Genomic DNA, 26,816 nt, shown 5'->3' with positions numbered 1-26,816 from the left:
CCTGCACACACCCAGACACACAAATACACACCACCCAGATCACTTGCCCCTCCCGTCCAGCCAGGTTGCATCCCGTTGGTTGAAACCCAGGGCATCCTTGATAAAGCTGAAGGACCCCCTTGCACGGGCCAGAAAGCCCTGCGCTTCGGACTGGGGAGGCTGAGCAGAGCAGACGCCACAGGGCACAGTAGGGAGTAAGACTTTGCAGAGGTCAGTTTGGCTTCTGATCTGACCCCGTGACCCCCAAGCAGGGCCAATGTCACCGATTTCTCACCTAACCGCATGGATCCCCACTGACCCACAGAACAAAGGAGCTTCTGCCCCCGATGCTGGCACGGCTCTTCATTGCCACGCACGGTAGCGTGATCGCCATCCTTACCTCTGAGAGGAAGTTGAATTTCTGCAGGAAATATTTCCAGTCGATGGAGTGTTCGCCACGAAGTCGCTGCAGTTTCAGAAGATGGTTGAATTGCTTCTCCGAAAGCGTGAAGCAGAAATGGTGCAACACCTGCCGGAAATCCAGGGTCGAAATTGTCCCGGTACGGTCCTTGTCGAAAGCAGAGAAGGCCTGTGGGGAAGAAGCAGGCAATGTCGCTAGAAAGAAAGCTGGTGTGGGACAACCTTATGTCTCTCTAGGAAGGCTCTTACCAAATGACAGGAATAAAAAGAGAGAGCACGCACCCTCTCTGCTTCGACAAATCGGCGACACACCGAACGGTGCAAAGAATTTCCCCGTGCATTCTCATCCCAGCATTTTGCAAGCTGAGCCGGCTTAACTGCCTTTCCTCCTCGCAGGATTCATTATTTTGCATGGCGGGGGGACGGCTGTTTACAACGGGCCTCCATAGCAACTGGCAGCAGCTGGAGAGCACGGGGCGTTGGAAGATGGAGAGAGCTCTGAACAGCAGAAGCGCTCTTTCCCAACCTTCTGGGACCGTAAAGTGAGGGTGACGGGGAGCCTTCTGATGTGCGTTTCTAAACATGCATTAATTAAACACCCATTCATTTCATTTGGACGTTGCACCTGCCGACAGTAACCCCACTGTGAGCACAAGCCTCCCGGCAGGTGCGTAGCCCATGCAAAGCAACTTGGGTTCACTCTAACATCCAGCCCTGAGGATGCCGACGGAGTAGCAACACGATTTGCTTGACGGTGTGCGACATGTTGAAGCCGCTGGAGCTCCCCTCAGTCTTCTTTCCCAGCACTAGTTGAAGCGCTTTCAGGAGTGCAGCACCGAGACATGCTGCAGCGTTCCCTATGGGCCGAGGTGCTCTAGTCTGGAAGGTCCTTGGCATGTGACAAGGGGGCCCCAGTCTAGATAGCCTGCCCCACAGCACTCGCTGAAACTGCCCAGGCCCCACTTCAGCTTCCATCTTTTCAACCTTCTCACATGGAGTTCACAGAAGAAGGCTTCTCCCTGAAGGAGAAGGCCAAGTGGGGCTCTTGAGGTGAAGCAACCCCATACCTTTGCTTTGAGGGCCACTAAATGAATCAAGCTCCCCTTTGAAAATTTGCACAGCCCTTATATCTATACGCATACAAACACACGCACTGAGAGACTAAAACAAACATGACAGTGTTAAAACAAACCACTGAATCGTTCTGTTGCTTAAAAACTGAAAAGCCTGCGTGTCATAAAATAAGAACAAAAGTGATATTGTCGTGGGAGTTTATTATAGACCACCCAGGCAGGCAGAAAATATGGATGAGGCCTTCTATGCTAATGACTGAACTTTCAGAGAGATACGGGATGGTGGAAATCTGCTGTAAAATGACCTCTGCGAAGAGTCAGAGGTCCAATAAATTCCTGTCTTCTCTTGCTGACAACTTAATTTGTGAAAAGGTGGAGGAAGAAATCAGGGAGGGGGGACCATTGTCTTGGACCTAATCCTCACCAAAAGGAGGAACTAGTTGAAGAACTGAAAGTCCCTGAACCTTAGAAGAAAATGACTGTGTGACCCTTGAGCTCAAGAGAACCCGAAAGGAGGAACAGAGAAGAGTCGGACTTGTACACTGGATTTTAGAAAAGTGTATTTTGAAGAACTCATGAGGAAGGTAGATCAGATACAATGGCTTGAAATCCTGAAGGAGACGAGCATCAGGGAAGGATGGGGAAATCCTGTGGAATAAGAACTGGGACTACCCTATAGAAGAAAAGACTGAAGGGAAACATGATAGCAGTTTTCAGGTATTTAAATGGAGGAGAAAGTAGACTTGTTCTCTGTTGGCCCAGAAAGCAGGACCATAATCCATGGGTTGAACCAAGAGGAAAGTAGATTCAAGTTAGATATCAGGTGGAATTCTTGATATCAGTTGTCCATCAATGGAATAAATGGTAGGGTCTCCTTCACTTGGGAATGAGGGGTCTTCAAAGAGAGTCTGCATAATCATCTGTCTGAAATTCTTTAGCAGATCCTGCATCAAGCAGGGAGTTTAGCTGAATGACCTCCAAAGTCCCTTCAGAGTCTATTCTGGGAAAAAGGAGCACCAAGCGGACTTTGCCAGGGAAGGCCTTTCACAGAGCCACCAGAAATAAGGTACCTTATTGCCTCCCCCTTCATCCCAGACGTTTCACATTTGCCAATTAATACAACTGTACAAACAGGCTTGCGCCTGGAGAAATAATTCCTCGAAGTCATATTGCTTCAAAGGTAAGAAGCAGTAGTTCGGTTGTACTTAGAAATAATCTAAGGCCAATGAAGGTGTTTTAAGGATTGGGACAGCCTAGTGGATGGGTTTTGAACCAGACTTTCGGACAATCTTCAGGGACAACTCCATATAAAAATATGTTGCTAGAATCCCACGTTGTGCAGGAAGGAATTCCATGCTCTGGAAGCAATTTTCCCAGATCAGAGAACCATTTACTGAATCTCAGGTTGCTGACTTTTCTGCAGCTCGCTGTCCAATCATCCTTGGTTATCACTGTTCCCTGACTCTAAATTAAGACCTAAGTGTAGTAAAATCCACGGCAGCGTAGAGAGAGATGAAACCACAGAGGGCTCTACAAGCCAAGTGTCAAAAAGGGGAATTGACACAGAACTCCTTTTTCCTCTGACCTTTGTGAGTAATACTCACTGGTAAAGTACAAGGGAAGAACTTCCAAATTCAGCATCTTCAATTCAAAGCTTCTTCCATTGTACGACTGGAGTAACAGCGGTAATATATTGCAAGAGTAAACAGTATGAAATTGGTAGAACAATATTCTGAAGTAATAGAAGCTTTATAAATCCTATTTCTAATAAAACACAAGTCTTGTTTTTCCAGCAGCCGTCGTAGAAGACCAGCTTTAAGGTGCTATAAATTCTCGAGAGATATCCTTCTATTCTTTATTTTCTCTATCTATCCTTCTGTGATCTTTATTTACTATATGTATCTTTTGACTACTAGCTGATCAGAAAAGGGGAGTAAAGAGAAGATAAGAGAGCTGAAGAATATAAACCATCCTCTGGCACCAGCTGATAAATAGGAATAAACCCAAGAAAGCATCTTTCTATCATGATGGTATGGCTGATACCAATAAACAAGACAATGTTTAAGAGAAACAAGACAATGTACAAGGCTGGGAAAAAGCGTGAATTACCCCTTATTGCAGTGTTGTCCAAACTTGGCCACTTTAAGATGGTGGCTGGGGAATTCTGGGAGTTGAAGTCCACTCATCTTAAAGTGGCCAAGTTTGGACAACACTGCCTTATTGTAAGAACCAGCCCAAGTATTGTGACCTCTAGAAATAAAAGAGAAAAGCCTGACATTGGAAAGTTGAGATACATCATTGGAATCTCCCTGTTTTCCTCTCTCTTTCTTCCTTTTGGTAGATGGTGTGCGTGTGTAAAATATATTCTAATAAAGTAGTTGAGATCAGTGTACTATGCTTCTGGCTTCTTACGGGGCCTCAATAAATGCTTTCTCTAACACAGTATGCAAGATCCTACATTATCTTGTAACAAAGGGAAGAAAATCTAGATTTTCCAGACAGATTCCATCCATTTCTTACTAATGACCAAACGCAAAGCACCCAACATCCCTTTTACTGCACTAAGAGGAATGGCTCTGATCCATCACTTTTTAACTTTTGGTTCAACATGATACAATCTGAATTAGAAGCGTGCTGTCCTCCCCACCCCCAAGAGATTTCAATGAGCCAGGAAACCTGGCAGTGAAATGGCTCAGCTGGACCAGAACATTGCAAGCATCACAGATGTAGGCCTTAAGCTAACATTGTTACTCTAATAACTGTTTAGAAGTCATGTGTGTTTTCATAATCTTGCAGGCATGGTCTTGTCTCCCCTGGAGGTCTTCCCCAAGGAAGGCTGGTGTGAATATCCCTCTTGTCCTGGGTGCGGTGGGGCTGGGGAGTTCCATGTCTGAGAAGGCACCATCCTGAGATAGGGTGAGAGAAAGTGAGCGATAGACCTACTTCCTCAGACACAACAGAACCAGCAGCCTTGCACCCAGGGCCGCCTTCTTGGGACTCTTTCTGGAATCTCTTTATGCATTGCCCTGGCCCATTTTCTACATACTTGGTGAGCCCTTGAACACAAGTTGGTGTGAAGGAATGGTTGGATGAAGGCCGCACTCGAGGAGATAAGCATTCCCTTAGCCCTCAACAGGAGCGTGGGAAGTTTAAGAAGATGAGACTAGCACCACCCTGAGGAATTCACGGTGTTTTGGGTTGCTAGCTTAGGAAGTTAGATTCAGTCTGGAGAGATTTCTGTCTTGAGGTGGAAGCTCATAAACACAACAGAACTGTATCTGCACTGTCTCGGGGAGTTCTTTGGGCTGAACCTGACAGTTGGGCCACAAAAGTTTCCTCTTTCTCCATGTCATCACGGCGGGCACTGAAGCAATGGCCCAGGACTCACCTTGAACAGCAGATCAGAAGAATCCGTAACCATCTGCTTTATCTTTGCCATGGCTTCATCTATGCTGAGTTGCACAAAGCTGACTGGTGGCACAGGGGGCACAGTGTGCCTTTTCTGATATTTGAATGCTCCGCGGGCATCAATAAGTCTTAGAAAATCAAAATATGAGAGCTTGTCGTCCTGTATATTAATTCCTAAACTGAGGAGGGAAAAATAAGACTGAAGATTTATTTCCTAAATACTGTTTCTAAAATGGCTGTTACTAATAATTCAGTAGCGATTTTGATAGGGTTTGAGGGCTCCAACGTGGCTCGCATGCACTGGCAATCATATTTGTCTCTTGCCTGCCAGCTGAAGGCTTTGATTTTGTTTTTGTTTCTCTTAGCGCTCAGCTACAATACTAGGAAATAAGCAATTATCTATTTGCATATATTTAATCTGATGGTGTCGTTTTTGCATTTCTCTCTTGTTTACCTCCTGGAAGATGATGCTGGATAAAATGCAAAGGGCTGAATCTAAACTTTGGCACCTACAGTATCTCCGGGACTAAAGGCTGGATCGAAAAGATACTGTAAGTCATTCATCCAGCTGAGAGCTGGTTTGGTCTGGGGGCCAAGATGCTGGGCTAGGAACCAGGAGGCTGGGACTTCTACTTGCCCCTTTGGCATGGAAGCTGGCTGGGTGACCTTGGGCCAGGTAGGGCAATGCACGCCATTCCCGGAGTGGGAAATCCAAGTGGTGCCAACCCCCATAATAGCATAAGGATGGAGAATTTGCTACATGATCAAGACTCTGAAATGGGCTTTCTCTGAACTGCTGGCAGAGGAAGACTGGACTTGTTAACACACAGATAGGAGGCCCCTAGGGCATCCCAGGGCTTTAGACTTTTTAGGGGTGAAAAAATAACTTCCAAACGATTGCCAGAAACCCTGTATGGGGATGTCATGTAGTCTCCAGGAGCCAGGCTTGACTCAACAGCACCATCACTTGGGACAGGTGTCACCGGTTCCCCTAGACTACGTTGACCGTACTGACAGTCAGTCCAACGGCAACGGGTTTTTTTGCTTTCACTGGAAAAGCTCACAGATTATTCTTTCCAAAAAATGTTCATTGCCAGAATATGCATATTAGATGGGTGGGAAACCGTCTTAACAAAGAGGTGTCAGGATGCACGGAAGATAAAAGTGATAGAGTGCGGAGCCCCCAATCGCTGCGGCTCTGCGCCCCCCACAGCACTTTGGAGCGCATCTTGCAGCTGCAATCCCCACATTAGCCTGTGTCAAGCTGGCTCAGATGCCAGAGAGTCATTGGAAAAGGAAATAATCAACGCACTTCAGTGGGAGGAATAAATTGCCAAGTTGGTATTAACATTTTAGTAATAAAACCAAATGCATATGCTAATCTACTCTATTATTTAAGGCAGGGTGGTGGAGAGAAAAGGCTCTTTTCGGTCTGGAAAGGACTAGTCTGCAGAAAATTACAATGAATGGAAGTGTTTATCATCAAAAAGTCTTTGAGGAAAAGAGCAGGCAGCAAAAACTCTTATTAGAAGCTTAATTCAAAGGAGCATAATCACTCGATTTATAGGTAGAGTGAAAAGATTTTGTTTAGGCTTCACTTCTCTTTCCAGTCCTCTTTCTAAAAGCAAAATAAAAGATACTTCTTTGGAATGTCACTCCTTTGGGAGTGAAATTCTCCTGAATCTCACATTCTCATATAATTTATGCCATTTTAAGGCTTCTTTAGGATAGAAAGGTAAATGTATTTTACCTTTAACAGTTCCCTTGTGTTCTTCGCCTTAATTAGCTATCGCACAGTCCTTGGGCTCACACAAAAAGCTTCATGTTCTCTTGCTATACAAAATTCATATATTTGCACAATAGTTTAAGAATAGATTATTACTGCTGTGTGGTCCCAGGAAATGAGAAATAAAAAGAATCATATTTCTTATTAGACCAACCACAGTTAGCAAAAACATTCTCTCTGAAACTTTTGCAAATACTTGGACTGTGTCCCTCTTCAGTTTTTGTGCAATGTGTGTGTAAAATTAATCATGAAATTAAATTAAAAGGTAATTTGACTACTTTCTTAGCTACTTAATTTGTTCCAGGCCCCCACTTGAGCACCATAAGGTGAGATTTGCTGAAACTGCAGATATATCATCTTTAGGACAAAGGTTATAAATGGTATGTATAGTTAAAAAAATGTTTGTGGTGTATGTTAATTAATCTATTAGTGAAATTATATATTCCAGCTCTACTTGTGCAAGATGAACAAACTGGCAGGTTAATAATTCAGTGAAAAGGCAAAGAAACAAATGACAGATGATCTAACTCTCTATGCAGTGAAATCAACCAGACATAGATATCATCAGTATAGCTAGACCGAGTTATTAGTCTGCAGACTGTACAGACGATCAGTTTTCTAAATTAGCCTAGTTCCATTAAAGATGTGTCAAACATAACAACCTGTATAGAAGTTCACTGTACTGTTCATAGCCAAGGCAACAGTGAAAGTCTTCCAGTATCTTACGTAGGTTGGCCACCGATATGCAGCCTTCTCTGTTCTTATCCTGTTGCAAAAAGGCCTTGTGGAAGTCTTGGGAGCATTCGCGATACTTCTCTCTAAAAGAAAGCCATGCTTCGGTTACATTTTCCTATTAAAAACAGCCTCTATTTCCTCAGCTATAAAATTTAGATCCGGTACAACAAGCCAAAGTCAGCTGACAGCCATCAATGCTGACTTTGGTGTGCAGAAGCAGTGAGCTCTCAGTGAGCAAGGTGTGGAATTGGGAAGCCATGGGTGAGCTTGTGGAAATGGGACATGTTTGGCCATCAGGAAACTGAGGTTGCTTGTGGTGGTGGTTCTCCAAATGTGGTTCTGCACATCTACCCATTTGGGTTTTGTGTCAGTCTGCAAGCCTTTCTCAGAATCTTCTAGAGCTGAAGGTTATTTTTAGTAGAAAGCACACTCCAGCAACATGTGCACTCCTGGGGGTGTCTCCTGCTTTTCCCCTCAGTTTCCCAGAGCAGCATGGAAAAAAACAAAACATATGGACTGAGACAGGCATTTGGAAGGGGGAAGAAGGGTAGGTTTGTTGTGTGAAGGTGGAGAAGACCATTCAAACACCAGAGGTACAGAGAAACAGATTTTCTTCTTCATAGTCTCCATGCAGGGATCATCAAAAAGCTTACCGACCTGGAGATTGGGCAGGTGGCCCATCTAATGGAAAGCTGTGGATATAATCCTCAGCTCTCACAGCCCTCACAGGGACATCAGCATAGCGATGCTTTATGAAGGTTGGAGCCATTTCCCTGCCTGACAGAAGGACACGCCAGCTGAAAGCAGGAGATAAAGGGATGGTCTGCTCAATTGATAACCCAGTCGGTGGCTCCCTGCAAGGAGACCAGGAAGCCCCCTTTAGGGTCTGCATTGTGGATCAACAGGCTTCACCCTGTTTAAAAGGAGGTGGTATTATTCATGCAAAAGGCAAGGAGTTTATGCACTCTCCCAGAAGAGCTGAAAAAGATGGCAAGAAGTCTAACCAATAATTGTTAGACAGATAAGGAACTCAAAGTCTGCTTCGGGCAACTTGGTTACACCAGATTTCAGTCACTTTATCTTTATTAAGCTGCAGGTAAGGCAGGTCAGACAGCCAGTTTGATGTAGTGGTTGAGACTGACTTGAAGCCCACCCATCCCTTTCGAGAAAAAAGGTGCATCAACTCTTAGGGTCCTCTGTTCTCTTATATATCCAGCCAGAGTGACTGCTACCAGGAAGGTGATTTTAAATGTAAGTGAAGTTCAACATTGCTAATTATTCAGATGGCCTCATAATAAGAAATATAAAACTTCATGAAGGAACTGGGCTTTTTTAAAATGGGAAATTATACAAAAAACCTTTGAAGATGCTTAGTGATAGGGTGGTAAAAAGACTAAATGACAGTCAATAGGGTTTTGCTGAAATCAGTGCGTGGGTATACCTGTCCTGAAGAGGGACAAGTCCATCTGACTTTAAAGTAAAACCTGGAAAGCGTCCTTTAATGGACATGAGAAAGTATCCGGTCCATGAACAAATGTACATTTTCCATATCAAGCTGTTTATAAACATAGAATCACTAAGTAGGCAGTCCATGGCTTCTAGGAACTTAGTAACCTCTTCTGAAAAATGTTAAGAACAATGAACCAAGCTGGTTCTTGCCTTGCAAAACTTCATCCAGGGAGATAGAGCCCTCTGGTTCAAAGTAGAGATGCCTCTGATATAGCAGAACCCAAGGCTGATTGATAATCTTGAGGAACATGAAGGGAAGCATTTCCCTGAAAATCTATTAAGTGGGATGGACTCTGGAATTAAAGATAGCCATAACATTGCAATGGTGAATGGTGAGTTTGATGTTCTGGTTATGAAGTAGAGGTAGATAAAATTGTAGAGACTGGATTAGTAGCTGAGGCTGATGGAATAATACATTTATTATTATACCTTTATTATTATATCTTTCGCACGCTTCTTTATCCTTGACTATCAGAGAGATGAGAAACAACAGTGGTGATTTCTACTTTGTGCTGTTGACTACCCATGCTTCGTTGTAGTAGCAAGAGTGATGGATGTCATGATTAAAAAGATACGGCTATGGCCTCAGCCTGCCTGCCTATAGTGCTCATTTCAGTACTGTAAACTCAGTGTGAACAATGAAAATAAACAGGAACACAGGATCTCCTCAGATCATTTTCCCCCAAGGCAAACAGGATCTTTGCTGCCTTTGCTCCAAGATGGTGACACTCTAATTTGACTCTTAGATGCAAAGTCCTAAAACTTCTGCATTCCATTTGCATGGACTAGTTGGAGAATGGACTTCAGATCAAGAGGGGGGATCCCAACTAATGAGTACAAGAGAGACAGAAGTGGAAAATAGTGGACCCTGTGATAGCCATTGATGGGCTTAGAGCCGATGCCTAGAAGTGTTTGAGAAGAGGAAACCTCCAGCCTTGCCTTGTCTTTCCAGAAAGCATCTTTTGCTAAATGTTTCTTTCTTTGACTGATGGGTTTGGGGTTGGAAGAAAGAAGAGTAATTAAGTGGCCTGGCATTCAAGGACTAGAATCAACACCATCCCTGCCGATGTGTGACCATGGTAGGGATAGGCTCCAAGAATGTGGGAAGAGAGCCCAGGACATTTGAAGTTGTAGTTGCTGAGACCCTTTTTCAAAGCAACATTTTTAGATCAATAAGAACAATTATGGTTGGCGTGCTTAGTAATGGTTGATGATCTAGGTCTCTCCCAAAGATATCAAATAAATTGAGTGTCTATTAGGGTGGGCAGTTTTACACACTTACAAGATGGTGCTAGGCCATGAAGGAATACATTATGTTGAGAGAGTTTGACATCAGCAGCAGTCAGAAATAAAAGCAGGAACCACAGCCAGTGGCTACTCGGTGAGCTTTACAATGAAAATGACCCTCCATTTTAGAAGATTCTGACAAACATTCTGTGTGGGCAGAGAATCCTTATGTGTGACCTACAGAAGCCATCCAAATATATCACGCTTTTGCCTCAAATGCATCTTTCAAAGGCTTCTTCAAAGGCTAGAGCACAGATTAAACCCTAGTTGACCTGATGAGTTGGTTAAGCATGAATAAATAAATAAAACAGCTTTTGTTCCAGGAGTGACATCTTTTCTCTTCCTTAGATTCTTCTAATAGGTGAGGAAAAAGAACCAACAGGGAATAGGTAGGAGAAGGCTCCTTTTCTACAACTTCAGTACATCTCATAACTGAGATGCAAAACGGCAATCCAACAGGTGATGATGTGAGCTCTAGGTGGGCATGTGAGCTCAAGTTCACAGCAGTGGTGAATTCACACGGCAGGGCCATTCAGTAGAAGCTGACATCATGAACTGTGTAATTTGCACGATGACCTCATGATGTATAAAATATTGCCCCCTTTTCACAGACACCTAGGTCACCTATGATTTCAGATCAGCTCCTATTCTCCCACGTCACCTCTCCACCACACATTAGACCCAGGGGAAATACTGAAATGCAGAGCTGGCATCTTATATATGCAGTCCTGTCACTCAGAGGGACATGCAACGTCATTTGGCTCAACAGCCACACTGGGCTTTGTGTGGTACGTGTACCCTGAAACTACACACCCAAAGTGGATTTGGCCACCACTTGGATGTGTACAGAGAAGCTTAAGGGTTGAAAAAAATACCCTTAGCATCTGCTGACCTTGCCCCTTCAACCCAAGTCCCTCCAGATGTAGCAACAACAGCAGATGCCCCCATTTTGTCCCCAGCCTCTCTAGAGACGTTCTGGGGATGCAGAAGAACACCATACGAATGCTTCTCAACAATAGTGAATTCTGATTCTTAACAGCATCTTAAGATTCAAAATGCCATATAAATCTACTACGACATCAGCAGCAGAACTCCTGCATCCATTTCGGTGCACGGCAGAAGCCTAAGTAGTTAAAATGCCGGCAGCCTTGAGTGAAAACCATCCTCCAGAACACGCCAACAAAGAAAAAAAGGTAATCAAGATCCATTTTCTCTCCTTATTTTTAGAAAATCAAGACATTTAGCCATTTCTTGGACTGAGTAAACGGTTGCCAAGCAGTAATTATTCCAATCATGGCAAAAAAAAAAATCCCAAGCACCAAGTATATGTTGTAAACTATGGATTCAGCCCGGCTGCCAAAACAAGACAAAACTTTTTTTTAGAAAAATCACTTCACTTGCCAATGTTTTGTATTTCTCCTTTAATACTGGACAATCGCTTTTTAAGTGGTTCTAATTTGGAGTGTTTGTTCCTTTTGAGTTAAAACAAAAGAAATACACACACACACATCCAGATTGCTTCTTTCCTGCATACTGAGTTTCTCAGAAGCCTTTGTCAGTTGAATTCTGAGCAAACAATAAGCTAAGAAACATATTTTGTAAAACATTTGGGCAGAATGGAAACTACAGCAAATTAGAGAATGTTGCTCGGTATTATGAATAGCCTGCACTAGAGGTAGAATGAACGAAGCTCCTTTGTATTACAGAACAACAAAGAATCTTCTATTAAAAGTGATTCTGAGCGTCTCCCCTTTGTTTTTGCAATCCTCAGTGAAGTAGAATTGGGTAGCCAGATTTCCATTTTGGGGCTATACAGTATGATCAAGCAGGAGAGACAGCGGTTTAATGGCATCATGGAGCATTAAAAGGTAGCCACCAATTACATCAATTATTTTGGAGCCATATTCATAGTGAGGGCGTTAATTCACACAGTAGGTTTCATCTCACGTGGCCACGGGAGGAAAAATTCACCCCAATACATATCACACACAAGAAAATAATATCTGTCTGACTTAAACCAACTTTCCCCAAGTTGGTGCCAGCCCTGTTTCCTGGGAATTCTTAGAGAAGCAAATGGAGGCTATTGGGTCAGGGAAGAATCATGCAAAATTGATTCTTAATTCTCTTTGGAGAAGTCCCTGTCTTTTGCTTTTTTTAGACTCAACCTCAGCAACTTTAAGATGTGTGGACTCAGCTTCCAGAATTCCCCAGCCAGCATGTGTGAATTTCAGTTCCCAAAGTCCTTCATCCAGCATGGCTGGCTGGGAAAATTCTGGGAGTTGAAGTCCACCCCTCTTAAAGTTGCTGAGGTTGAGGAACCCTGTTTTAGACTGACAGACGTGAATATGCCTACAATAATATTTCTAGGGATGGGGAAATCTAAAACCTTTCCTTTGCTACGGTTATTGGAAAGAGGAGGTAGATAGAAGTACAGAGAATAGCTCAAAAGAGAAAGAAAGGTGAAGAGTTAGAGATGGATGGATGGATGGACAGACGGACAGTGTCAGAGAGTTGGACAGAGGCTGCAAGCAGAGAGGTAGTTTATGGCAAAGGACGATTCAGAAATGAGGGTTGGCAATGTCTGATCTAACATAGTATGCAGGGTTTGGTGTGCATATATTTATATATATGGGGGGGGTCATTTTATTCTTAAAGAAATATTTTAACTTTTTCTTCAGCAAAATGGGGCTTATTCCCAAGGAACTGTTTTTAGCATCAGGACTGCAGAAACATAATTATTTTTGGTTTGGGGGTTATATTTATTACATACTGATTTAAGTCAATGGAAAATACAGATCCGCACGTAGTACATGATACCTGGACTGGCAATCTGGGGTCTGTTTTTTCTTCTAAGGTAACTATGAAATGAGAGTCTGTTTGGTGTAGTGGTTAAGGCCCAGAGCCAGCTGGGTGATCTTGGGCCAGTCACTTTTTCTCAGCCCTAGGAAGGAAGCAACGGCAAACCACTTCTGAAAAACTTGCCAGGAAAACTGCAGGGACTGGTCTGGGCAATCACCAGGAGTCAAAAACTGACTTGAAACACAAAACCCCAAACCCGTGAAATACAATCAAGCAGCACTAAGAACAGAAATGTGAATTGCCGGCTTCACTATTACAATAATATGCAAGGCCCAGTGAAGGGGCTTCTACAAAATCAGTGAAAGGACCCAACTGCCTCTTCAACTCATACGTCTAAGAACAGCGATCCAGGAAATGGGTTACCTGATCTTATTTATGATTTCATTGACGTTGACGTGTTTCTGTTCCTCTCTTTTGTAATGTTCCATAAAGTGTGGGTAGTTTTCAGCCGAAAACGGCTTGTTCAGGCCACTGACAGGAGGTACATTCTCCACACCCATTTTTTGGAGGAATTCTTGATGGGTAAGGTAGCCTTTTGCGTTGAGATCATACCTTTTAAAAGTTCAGAGAAGACAAAATTCTTTGGGTTAGTGATTGCTGTCCTGGCCCAGTGTATTATACTATGGGATCTTGAATTTTCTGTGCTTGGTTTGGCAACAGAGCGACATGAAAAATGTGCAAAAATATATCAGAAAAAGAAATAAGTGTTTCACTAAGATACTACACCTCACGTTCCTTGACCTCATACTACGCCACTAGGAAATATAGTCACTACAGTTTAATTTTCTACTTACAGATGTTTATTGCAAAATTTACTCCTGGGGAGAACATACGTAAGAATTGCCATAAGAAATGGATCATGGTCCATTTGTTGAGTGTGCACTTTCCACAATGGCTAGTATCTCTGGAACATCACAGAGCATGGAGACGATATCCACAAGAAACAATCGTGTCATGCCTACTCACCTTAAACTAGTTAAAGTTTACTAGTTAACTAGCCGTTAAACTAGTGACCTTCACACTGATCTGCATTCTGATATAAAGTTTTCCAGAGAAGATCCCTCCTAGATGCACATCACTTTAACATCACTAACCTTTAGCACACCACTCTTTGTTTCTCTCATTCATGAAAACCTACTTCTATTTTTTTGTCTACCACATGGTCAGATTTCACACAGGAATGGTAATAAATCTCTACCCTCCCCAAACTCCACCCCATATTCAGTTAAAAAAAAAAAAAGCAGAAGCTTCACAGACGTGACACAGCAAGTTGGTTTATTGCAGACCAGAAAGAAGCCACGTGTACGCCGTTGATCTGCCTGCTGAGCACAGCAACAAATCCTCCGAATCAGTCCTTGGGTTTAAACCATGGGCTTCTTCTCCGGCCCTTTCAAGTCAACAGACATAGCAGTTGAGCTCCGTTCAGAGAAGGAGCCGTGACACTGGGAGGTACCTGCTCCCTATTATCCAACCGTTCTGCCTGCGTGAGTTTACACTATCCTTAGCTGATGCAGAGAAAGGTATAAACTCTATCCAATTCAGAACCCACAAGCAGATCTCAGGATCACAAACTATGTTGAGTCCTATTTTAGCGTCTTCCAGCCGGGCCACTGTTGAGGACCACAGAACATTGGGGGAAGGCTAGCAACAGGTAGGGGTTATTCACTCAGTCAGAACCCATAAATACAATGTAATTTAAAAATAATACTTGCAGTATGAACCCCAGCACGTTTATTCCAATGTCATCCCCACAGACCAGTGAAAAACGCTTCCTGGTAAAACGGCCATTGGATTGTATCCTTTAATTCCAAAGTCCCCTTCATACCCTCTTATGTTTAATACGGAATATCACTTAAGAAAACTGATTTCAGACTAGGGATCATTGGAGCTTATCAGCAGATTCCCAGTGAGATATAGCATAGTAGCCAATGAGCTTCTTCCCTTGAAATGCCTTTCAAGAAGGTTGGGCTTGAAAATATGGAAAGCTGCTTTGGTTTTCTTCTAAACAGATGTGTGGGTTAGAAATGCTGGCACAGGGAAATACGTTTGTCCTTGGTGCCAGCCCTTATATATGACAAAGATGGCAAAAATATACCCTAGTGTGTGGGGTATTGTCATTAAGACTGGGGAAACCTTAACCAAACCCTTGTCTCTTGGCCCAGCCAACTCCAGAGGGTGACTACTGCAACAGTCGAATGAAGGCAATGTTCTTGAGGTCTTGAGCTCCTCAAGAGAAGGCGGGATGTAACTAACAGCTGGATTCATAGCCTTAGAATACCTCTGGGAAGGGGTCACCCAGCAAACGAATCCGTGTAGGAAGAGCTCCCTGAGAAAGGAAGGTTTTTTTTTTGGAAAAAAGTTTTTTTTTTTTAAAAAAAAGCTCTGCATATGTGACATAACGATTTTCATTAATTTAAAATTCAGGCTTGAGACTGTTTAAGCATTTGGCCAAGACTATATACATAATATATAGCTTCCTCAGTAACAATCTTCTATGAGCTATATTCCAATTTTCCAAAGTACCAAGGTAATTTTACGCTTTAATATTCTATTACTCTAGTACATGTTCTATTCTTGTTGTCTTATAGATATTTAATTTCCATTATTTTTTTTACTTCCCAGTATTGCCATATTGATTTCAATCACTTTGCTGAATCGCACGGGAAGCTGAGTTCGGTTTTTTAAGTCACCTAAGGTACGGTTGGATGGTTTAATGCTAAAGACATGCTTCTGTGGAGTTTCTTAAAGAACGAGCAGAGAAACTGAAAGCCAGTTGGGTAGAAAAGAATTCCATGGTGAATCAGTGCGAGGGAATAAACCACACTCCAAAAACACTTCAAAGTGTGCATTTGAGACATAGATGTGTGCATAGATCTGTTCAGATGCAACACACCGAATGGTTTCCGTTCAGCTTCCATTTCAAAGACAGGTTTCTGCTGGGCTGCCTTATAAGATCCATTTTTACGCAGAAAAGCTCTACTTTTTCTGGGTTTTGAGATATTAAATCATTTATCACATTTACTGCCAGGGGCATCCACAGGGGATGTAAAAAATCAAGATGCTGGTCGCAGCCATGCAAGTCTTGCCCCCTTTTTGCATCTGTCGCGCAAAAAACTATGTCACACATTTCAAAGGGGCAGGGCTTCAGTTGTGTCACTGCAGACTCCATCTTGACTTTTTTGACACTCCCTGAAGGCACCTCTGTACATTCTAACAACTTTTCAGCTATGAACCTAAAATTATAATTTTAAAAATGTTATTTTAAACTCTTATTTTACGTATTTGGGCTATGTTTCATGCTTCCGACATCAGGGGATTCCGGTTTTTTATATTATTTATTTATTTATTTATTTATTTATTTATTTATTTATTTTATTTATTTATTTATTTATTTATTAAATTTGTATGCCGCCCATCTCCCCCAACGGGGGACTCTGGGTGGCTCACAACAAAACCAAAAACCCAAGCCATTAAAAAGCAATACCGTATAAATAATTAAAATTAATTAATCAATTGACATCTGACTATAAAACAACCCTCTACATAAATACTAAAAAACATTCAAGATGACGGGGGAGGCAAGACCAATTACCCCACAAGCCACTTCCACTGGTGGGAGCCCCCATCCGGTCCCAGGCCATCAGACACAGCCAGGTCTCCACGCTCTTCCTGAAGGCCGTGAGAGTGGGGGCACCACACCTCAGGAGGCAGGATGTTCCATAGGCCGGGGGCCACAGCAGAAAAGGCCCTCTACCTAAACCCTACCAGTCGAAATTCCTTGACTGGTGGGGTCCGCAACATGACCCTTCTGCTGGACAAAGTGGGGCAGGCTGAAATAACAGGGGCAAGACGGCTCCTCAGATAACCTGGTCCTGTGCCATGAAGGGCTTTCAAGGTGATGGCCAACACCTTGAGTTGGACCCAAAAGCAGACCGGCAGCCAATGCAGCTCGCATAACAGCAGCATTATATGTGCCCCCCGGCGGCATTCAGAACTGTCCACGCCGCTGCATTCTGCGCCAGCTGTAGCTTCTGGATACTCTTCAAGGGTAGCCCCATGTAGAGCGCATTGCAGTAGTCCAACTGGGAGGCGACCAGGGCATGAGTGACTGTGCGGAGAGCCTCCCGACCGAGGAAGGGGCGTAACTGGCTCATAACATGAAGTTGCCCTCCTAGCCACGACTGCCACCTGCTCTTTGAACAGGAGTCGTGAGTCCAGAAGAACCCCCAGATTACGCACCAGGTCTGTCTGGGGTAGTGCAACCCCGTCAAGAACCAAAGATGATAAACACCCAGATCTTGAGGCTCCCCGTACCCACAGCCACACCGTCTTACCAGGGTTCAGTTGAAGCCTGTTGTCCCCCATCCAGGCCCCCACAGCCTCCAGGCATCACGAGAGGGTAGCCACAGCATCACTTAGGTCACCCGGGATGGAGATGTATCACTGAGTATCATCAGCATGCTGATGATACCTCATCCCATAGTGCCAGATGATCTCACCCAACGGTTTCATGTAGATGTTAAATAAGAGCGGCGAGAGCACCCAACCCTGAGGCACCCCACAACGTAGGGACCATGGGTTGGTCCTCTCACTCCCTATCAACACCGACTGGGCTCAGCCTTGGAGGAAGGAGCTGAACCAGCACAGCACTTTGCCACCCAGCCCCAACTCCTGCAGCCGACCCAAAAGGATACCACGGTCGATGGTATCGAAAGCCGCTGAGAGGTCAAGAAGAGCAAGGATGATGCACTCCCCCCATCCCGCTCTTGCCAGAGATCATCCAAAAATGCGACCAATGCTGTTTCTGTCCCATAACCGGGCCTGAAACCTGACTGATAGGGGCCCAGATTATTTATTTATATATATATAAACTGAACTGTAGCCTGTAAAACTGTAAAATATTCCTTCCTTATTAAAGTTTTGGACTACTATTAACCTTTTGGAATTTTTCTGAAGGCCCTGCCGTGAAGCTATTCCCAATGAAGGTTTGATGGTAAAGTGGTTCCCACAGACCTTGACCCTCCTTGTGTTTAACTCGTTCTATTTCTTGTTCTCTTTGACTTTGCATTTAGTCTGGAGGTTTGAAGGGACAGTATAGTCCTGTTTCTTTTTAGAAAAGTACATTGTTTTTCTAATGTCTTTTAGTTACCCTTACCACGAGTGCTATAATAAAACAGTAGCCACAACTCTTGCTTTTTAAAGAGAAGTTTCAAAACCTGGCATTTTTCCCCCCAATGGTAGTGAATAAGTTTTCATTACTATTGTTTTCATTCCGATTGTCCTTTCCCTGAGATCCCTACTCTTCCATGTGCTTTTTTAATAGAAGCCCTAATAAAACATATTCTAGGATCACTCATTATTTTTAAGTATTTTAAAATTCAATATTTTAAAGCTATTTTTACTCTGTACCTCTGAAGACTTGGGCAGAGATGGGCAAAGTCAGGACAAGACTAAATTTAATTATTTAAATGTTAGTAAATTAATACAATGCGCTTATGTGTGCAAAAGTCCATCAAATTGCAACATCAAGTCAAAAGCACCTAATATGATTTAATGTTCCATGATGATGAAACAGCTTAAAAACCCATAGTGTTACATTGAAATTTCACCCAGCCTTAGTTAACAGAATCACATTTTGTTAGTGGTTTTCTCGCTTATCTGTAGTTTCTTTCTGTATCCCACCCAAGTAACCAGTCTACAGGGGCGCAAAGCAAGAATAACTTTAAAAGTTTAGAAACAGTTTGTTCAACAACACAATGGGTGAATGTGGTTAATGGCTTCTGAGTACATTTTGAGCAAGTGGCTGTTTGCAGCAAAACAATATTCTTGGATAGGAAAAATCCAATTATTTGATAGCTGCTGGTATATGAGCTATCGTACAGTGACAGCAAGATTTCTCTAACTCAATTTTATTTACAGAACATTTTGGCCGGCCTTGTCAAAAAAGCTCAAGGTATTTTACATTCTAATACTGAGCAGACAAATTCTCTCTTATAAACAAGAGGGATAGAAAGAGTGATAATGTATTTGAAGGGCTGGAAAGACTGATTTTTTTTTTTTTTTTACATAGAAACAAAAGAAATCAGACGATGAAATGGAAAGCTCTCGTTCCTGCAGGGCGCTTTTCTTGTGCCACAGACCATTTCAAACAGCTGAATCGCTCTTGCACCCTTTACATATCCACTCAGCTGAATGCAGCCAGGCTGCCTGAACTGTAGCCCCCAGGGAACCAGTTAACCACTGGTTTAGCTGGGCTTCCTTGAATTGCAAGTACAGTAGAGTCTCGCTTATCTGACATAAACGGGCCGGCAGAACGTCGGATAAGCGAAAATGTCGGATAACACACAGTAACGATTGAGTGCGGTAAAAAAAAAACCCGATCCACTGCGCCTGTTGCAATCAATTTTTGTGTTGCGGCACCGCACCGTCAGGAGCAACAAGAAAGAGTACACTCACGCTCGCAAACAAGCGGCACACTTTTCTCGTCGCCGATTTATGTGTGTTGTTGTGTTTTTTTAGGGGCGTTGGATAAGATGGAATGTCGGATAAGCGAAGGTCGGTTAAACGAGACTCTGCTGTACTTGGACAATACGTTGCGTGCATTGGAGAGGCCAGGTAAGTACGTGACTGAAAACATGCTTTTGAGTGGGATGATGAGCGGCCCTAACCATTCCTCAGTAGCACTAAATGGTCATTATCAGGATGGGAAATACTGGGAAATAGTATGGGTGGAGACCGTTGCATAAATTGTGTGGAAATGGCTATTTTCAACAGGCCCTTTTATCTGGAAACAGCTTCATTTCCACCCTTACTGGTTAAACTGCTCCGGTCCTGTGCTCGTGCCAGCTTGACGCTGAGCTGGCTCAAGGAAATGCCATCCAGACTGAGCAACCCTTCGGTAGGGATTTCGTCCAGACGATCCTGCCCTCCCCTGGACAATTTCCCTCCTACCCTCCTCTTCTCGGAAAGTGATGGGCAGGTCCTGTGGACGGGTCTCGCTAGATATCTACAGTATATGTATTATGTATTTTATATATATTTATAGTTTTAATGTTTTTTGTAAGTCGCCCAGAGTCCCCCATTGTGGGGAAGATGGGCAGGGGAGAAATCCAGCTAGCTAGCTAGCTAGCTAGATAAATAGATAGATAGATATCAAGCTCTGTATCTATCTGCAGATATATACATATATTTGTGTAAGTATGTGCATCTATATTGATATATACCCAAAGCTAATTTTATATATAAAAACTTCAAGGTCAAAATGCACATATATGCAGACACAACAAACAACTTTAAAAAACAAACCTGTTTTACTGCCCTGTTTCTTTCTGAAGCCTTCTAGTTACCCTTACTACTGGCGACCGCCTATCCGAATCACACCCCAGCCATAACTCTTGCCTTGTAAACAGAAGATTCCTGGTTCAAACCCCGGCAGAAATGTTCCTTTTTTTAAAAAAATATTCTCTTGTGCTTTCCCTAAGCGTCCCACAATTGCTCACGCTTTTTAAAAAAAGAAGCCCAGTGCATCACTGGACTTCTAAAAAAAAAAAAAAGGATAGGAAAAAGTAGGACATGCAGGGAAAGCACAATAGTAATTTTTCAAAAAAATCAAGTTTCTGCTGGGTTTTGAATTGAGAATAATTCTATTTGCAAGGCAAGAATGACAACCATTGCACTCTTAGAGCATCACGAGAAAGGAAGCTATGAAAGAGATGACAGGCTATAGTAAATATTGACTCAACCGAAGGGGAATTGTTGCTGTGTGATGTAGGCAACGAACTGCTGGGGTTAGCCTGCCACAAACTGAACCGCCATCTGAAAGGGACAGGAGTGCTCGAGGCCACCTAAGAAGGAAAAGTGTTCTTCAAAAGCAGGGCAGAAAAACATAGACTGAGGTCACTTTGATGGAGAGCAGGGAATTAACACAGAAGATCCCATCATTTGTTTCTACCCTCCCAAAATAGCAGCCCTTACGGAAGTGCGGATCAACCAGGCGAGTGCAGATAAGCCCGCAGACATCGCAGTGAGTAGTAATTCAAAAAAAGTACGGCTCTTTTTTCCCCCTGATGTATATTAAGGTCTACAGGTAATGCTAGGAAGTATACTATTAATACAACCTTACCTTGTCCAGAGTTTCTCAAATTCTTTGGGGCTCACTGGGATTCCACATCTGTAGAGGGCGTCCTTCAAATCTTTTTTCGTAACGATGGCATTTCCATCACCGTCATATTCATGGAAGTGCTAAAACATAAAGTATCTTTAATAACAAATTTTTAAAAGCATAAAAGCACAGGTTTCCTCTTCTATTCACAATCACAAAAAAGAAAATTCAACAGTTCCTCTATGATTTTGAGAAATTATAGGAGCTCAGAATCAGAAATGGAGAACGCAGCAATTGAGGAAGAGAATTGTATCTCTGTTGGACTACAACAAGGGGAAGTTAGAAACTAAATGTTTGCTTATAATGTTTTCCATAGCTTTTCTTCTTTCTACCTTAGTTTTTCTTGTTTTTTGTATTCTTAAATAACAAAATAGCAGAGACTCGGAAATTAAAAAAAAAATCTCTAAAGTCCTTATCTTGTTGTAAAAAATAACTTAATGTGGGTTTTTTTATGGTTAATTTTCCATCAATGATATTCTGAGCACTAACTACACAATCTCAGTGACCTCTGTGTCCACTTAATGATACTATATCTCTGTATCAATTGTTCTTTTCCTTTTTTCTTTCCCTTGTTTTTCTTTTTTAATCTTTTAGAAAGTATTAATAACAATGAATAATAATTTCTAAAAAAAATAATCAACTAAACGGCGGGCAGTCCATTCTGCAAATAAGTGGATGGACTACACAGCTCAGATCCAGCAATAAACCTGCAAAAATTCGAGTTCTATATATAGCATAGACTCTAATACCTGAGGCTGAACTCAGATTTTAATCATTTCCAAACTGGCAATGAATTATATGAATGTACCCCATGAGAACTTTCAATAGGCCATAGGAAATAGAGTTTAAAAAGCCAACTATAAACTCAAAGACTCTACCTTCAAATCGCTGCCCGCTATCATTTTCCTCCTTTTAATAATCATTGGTGGGGGACAAAGACCTCTACCATGTTACTCCATCAGACAGGGTGTCACAAGGGTCAAAAATGTCAAGATAGTGGCCATAACCACATGATCAAACTTCTGCTTCTATTGCACACTCAGAGCTACCACTGGACTTTTTTGACTCACCCTGTAGATTGCCCTGCCATAAGATATGGTGAGATCATTCCATCAATCCTGGGCTAATGTTTATGTGGGTTTTCTCTCTCTCTCTCTCTCTCTCTCTCTCTCTCTGCCCTCTCCCCAACTTTTTCATGTAAAGTGTAATGGTATGTGGGAATGACCTTGTGAGACAGGAGGAAGAGCCTGCAAAAGGTATCTCAGTCCACAGAAGCAGAAGGGACATGGGAAGCATTTCCTAAGGGGTCCTCCCTTGTTTTCCACAGTGTATAAAGGAAAGGAGGGGAGGAATACTTCCAGACTGACAAAATTCCGTTCATGTCACCTTACAATAAAAATAGAGCTAGGATTCATTGTTGGGTTTCTGGCCTGGACTGCCATGAAGGGCCAACGTCAAGTGTAGGTGACAATGTGTTGGCCAAAGTGCAGCAGTCCCTGTTTATTTAACACCAAAGTGCATTTGAGTCAAGGCCCAGAGGCATTCTGGAGACAAAAAGATGGCCAGAGACTTCTCCGCCCATGCTGTGAACATGGTGGAGAGTGGGAAGAGCCCTGCCAATCCCATCGGATGATAGACTCTCCAGGAGACATGGCCGGGTGGCAAGACGGAACTTGTCTTGGGTGTATCACACTATAACTTACAGCCTACACATTCTGTGCAGGATCCAGTACGGATGATTCTTACACCTAGCAAAATGTTTGGGGTATAAGAGGTTGATGGAATAAGCCCTCTAGGTTTATTTCAACAATCAAGTTTGGAGTTCCTTTGCCCTGCAGTCCCATTCCCACCAACAATCTACTTGCATAAATAACCATAATGGGATATAGACTCTGTTGTATTCTGTCTTCTAAAAAATCTGAACAGCTCAGCAACTTAAAACCAGACAGTGAAATACATTATTTTAAAGCTTACTACTCCTCTTGATCGTTAATGAGCTATTTGTTTATGTTTGTGGAATGCTTGCTTCAGAGGGCTGCTTCTTAACAACCATTAAAAACCCACAGACCGTCAAAGCTAAGCATTGTTATGAAGCCCTGAAAGCATTTGGAGGCGCATGTATCTGTTTCAAAGCTACGTGGGTCTTACCATAGCCAGGTCACTCCATCTGTTCTGTGCTTTGATGCTAAGATAGCAATGAGCCTGTTCACAAGCGAGATCTGCCTCTGCTGCCATCCGTCTGGGTCTCGGAAAGCAAAAATTATTTTTTTCTAAATGGGTTCATTAACATCCCCCAAGTTTTGTTTGTTTGTTTTCTTTTCATATTGGGTACGGAGCGTTTCTAAGAGATCTTACCTCCGAGATTTGCATACAAATGACTTCCTTACAATTATTCCCACCCTCCTCCAGCTGCAAATTAGCAACAATCTCTTTAAAACTGCCCTTAATCTTCGTCAACATATGCAAATGCAGATTGGTCAAATGGCTTAATTGCAGCTGAAATTTAAAGGGAAAATGTTTGTAAATCAAAGCAACGATCTAAGGAAACAAATTGCCTGTGGGATCCAGTGCAACCCTGGCAAATTATGATCGCTGGAAAATTGCCATGGCAGATCCACTGCGAAAATCAACTAAAGCCACTGAGAACAACTGAGAAGCTGCAAGATCTGTTTGTTTGTGATCTCTGCTGTGCAGGTTATCTGTCTTTGCTGTTTCAGAAGTTATGCTGAACACAGCAGCCCTTCATCTAAGCAGACAAGCATGCTTTTGCCCAGGTGGCCCTCAGAGCAAGCAGCAGCCACGCTAGGATTAGGGTTAGGGTTAGGGTTAGGGTTAGGGTTAGGGTTAGGGTTAGGGTTAGGCAACTGTCTCAATCCTTTGTTAAGTTATATGTACATTCCTGGCTTCTTGTTCCCTTAAGAAACCTGGAAAAATGACTGGTTGATCATTCTAGCTTGCCAGGATCCTTTCTGGCAGATAATATCAAATAGCCAGTGATGGAGCGTTCCTGAGTTTTGTCGTTTGGGCTTTCTTTCAACTGTGCCACAGCATCCTTGCTTGCTGTGGATCAATTTAAAAAATAAAACAAAGAATTGCACTTTATTGATTTGGGTGAATTCAACCCATATGTGAGGTCAGTGGGGTTAACTTGAAGAATCAACCTATGCTTGGAAGCTTGGTGGGATGAGCGTGAAACTAGACAGACGGAGAAGAACAGAAAAGCAAGATTGGATTTGTAGAGTGGAGAGATATGGATAGAGAAGAAAGCATTAAGCCACTCAGATTCATCCCAACTCCACGAACAAGAAGCCTACAATTATGGCTCACACTTAGTTTAATAGAGGGTTACACTGAAACTAAAAGAACAGCCCATAACTGTGACTAGAAGACTCCCATCGATTTCACTTGGGCCAACAGCCAATCTGCTGTACATATTTTGCAGGATGAAGTAGAAGAATGTGATGGGAGAAAACTAAGTTGTGTCCCTTCAGGCATCATGTAGGTGTTTGTGGGTGTGTATCTTACAGTCACCTGAAACATTAAGAAAAAGAGTGTTCTTCATGTTTGGACAACTCCACTGGTTTTATTGGGCATACACTTTTCAACCTGAGTGGTTGAGATTGCCACACCAATTTATTCTATGTATTTACTGGGTTTCTATGCCACTCCAGTCTAGAAGGACTCTGAACAGCTTACATTCCTTTCTTTCGGTAAGAAGATTAAAATAGTTGTCCTTCCGTGACATTATTATCAGTGACAAAGAAAATTACAAAGAAAATGGTGGCTGCTGATGGACAATCAATCTCCAGATGCAACTCAGGGGGAACTTTGCTCCTTGTGCTTGAGAATTAAAAAAAAGTTCTTCCCACTTACAGCTCTATCAAATTCTGATTCTACCAGTTTCCCTAAACTTTGCTGTATTATGCAGAATTGTTTATTTCTGATTTATATCCTATTCCCTCCTACGGGCTCAGCCTTACTGATTTTTTTTTTTTAATGTAAAAAATTAGTAAGCCATCCTCTCCCTCCACAGCTCTTGCAGACCAAAGCCAGTTTTAATACCTTGCAAATAAGATCAAAGGCTAATCCAGCAATTTCAAATTAACTTCCACTTGACGCCAAAGCCTAACTGCACTTTTATTTATCACAAAAATAATTAAGGCTAAATATCTCAAGCTGATTTTTATCTAAGCACTATTTCACTACACCTTTTAAGTGACACTTAGTACAAAACTAGGGTGAAATGGAATAACCAGAGGAATCAGTTTCTTTACCCATATGAGCCACCCACAGATTAAGCTATTCTTTTAATTTCTAAAATACTTTATTTTTATGTTTAGGCTTTTAAGCTATAAAGATTAAAAATATACAAGTCAATATTTGTGATTGACTCATTTGACACCACTATATTATAGACACTAATAATATTAAATAAGCACGGGCATAAGAATACAATATCTGTGTATGTTCATACTTATATTAAAATGTATAAGCTGCTTATCAGGGAGGCAAATTCATAAAAATATTGTTTCAAAGCAGTGCCCTGAAAGCAGAATAAAGTAGTAAACTAAAAACAAGCCACAGCAACTGCAACCATATTGTGGCCAGAAAGGATGGCCAACCACCCAGAAAACCCTAAAGATGGAGACTAGATGTGGAAGTTGGAATGCTGCAGAAGTCCACAGCAGCTGCAACCATATTGTGGCCAGAAAGCCAACACGGATGTAGCCATAAAATGACTAGCTCTACTCAAAGACAGCACACTCTTTGGTTGCCTCTTACAAGGAAAAGGAAAAGGAAAAGGAAAAGGAAAAGGAAAAGGAAAAGGAAAAGGAAAAGGAAAAGGAAAAGGAAAAGGAAAAGGAAAAGGAAAAGGAAAAGGAAAAGGAAGGGTCCAATTACTCAAGAGCGTTCTGTAGCCTCAGATATCAAGGGGGACAGAGAAGAACAACCTAAGAGGAATATAAAATGGTATGGGAACAGATGGTCCTTCATATGATGCATAAACCTGATCTTAACCAAAAGGTCCAGACAGGCAAGACTAATCTATCAGGTTTACAGTTGGTAGCCATCAGTTTGAATATATATCCAAAGTAGTCTGGATATATATATATGGATAACTTTGTACCATATAAGGAAGAATGAGGTAATAACCCATTTACATTTTTTCTCTAGCACCTATTTTGAAACAAGATGAAGAAGTTGGCATAAATTATCGATGAACTCCCCACAGGAAAAGCCATGGCTTCCAATCAAAATTGCTTCCTTTCTCCAGAGCAGTAAATCAAGCATTGCCACTTGTCCATCCAACAGAGTAAATGAAGAACAGTCATCTGCAGAGGCAGGATTGTCAGATTTTACATCTGAACCCACCAAGAAAAAAGGTTGCGTGAAGTCCCTCCCGTCTAGATATGCTGCTTTTTACGCCAGGAAACCTTTTGCTACTTCCTCGATTTTTAAACATTGATCTCATCTCTCTTCTTTTTAATTCTGCCTGCAACATTCTTCAGAGCCCTGTGTTTTCTTCCCTTTACTCGTTCCACCACCCAAGAGAAAGCCAAAATGCTGTCACAGGATCCTGATGGAGTTGGAAGGGAAC

General features: G+C 42.3%; 1 protein-coding gene across 3 annotated transcripts in view; it reads right to left on the bottom strand.

The window, feature by feature from the left end:
- EFCAB6 (EF-hand calcium binding domain 6) overlaps positions 1 to 26,816 on the bottom strand; it is a 118,582-nt gene that overhangs the window by 20,208 nt on the left and 71,558 nt on the right. For all 3 annotated transcript variants that reach the window (XM_088129178.1, XM_088129229.1, XM_088129287.1), the window contains 6 exons: positions 23,366 to 23,462; positions 21,179 to 21,297; positions 13,420 to 13,608; positions 7,329 to 7,484; positions 4,861 to 5,059; positions 380 to 568 (listed from right to left, as the gene is read on the bottom strand). In XM_088129178.1, coding sequence (XP_087985304.1) covers positions 380 to 568; positions 4,861 to 5,059; positions 7,329 to 7,484; positions 13,420 to 13,608; positions 21,179 to 21,297; positions 23,366 to 23,462 — 949 coding nt within the window. The remainder of the gene's footprint in view (positions 1 to 379; positions 569 to 4,860; positions 5,060 to 7,328; positions 7,485 to 13,419; positions 13,609 to 21,178; positions 21,298 to 23,365; positions 23,463 to 26,816) is intronic.

Source organism: Python bivittatus, unplaced genomic scaffold, assembly GCF_059951505.1.
Source record: "Python bivittatus isolate LINGU-HERP-01145 unplaced genomic scaffold, Pbiv_v1 ctg000010_np1212, whole genome shotgun sequence".
Lineage (NCBI taxonomy): Eukaryota > Metazoa > Chordata > Lepidosauria > Squamata > Pythonidae > Python > Python bivittatus.
The sequence above is the reverse complement of the archived record's forward strand: the minus strand, read 5'-3'. Positions and strand labels throughout refer to the sequence as shown.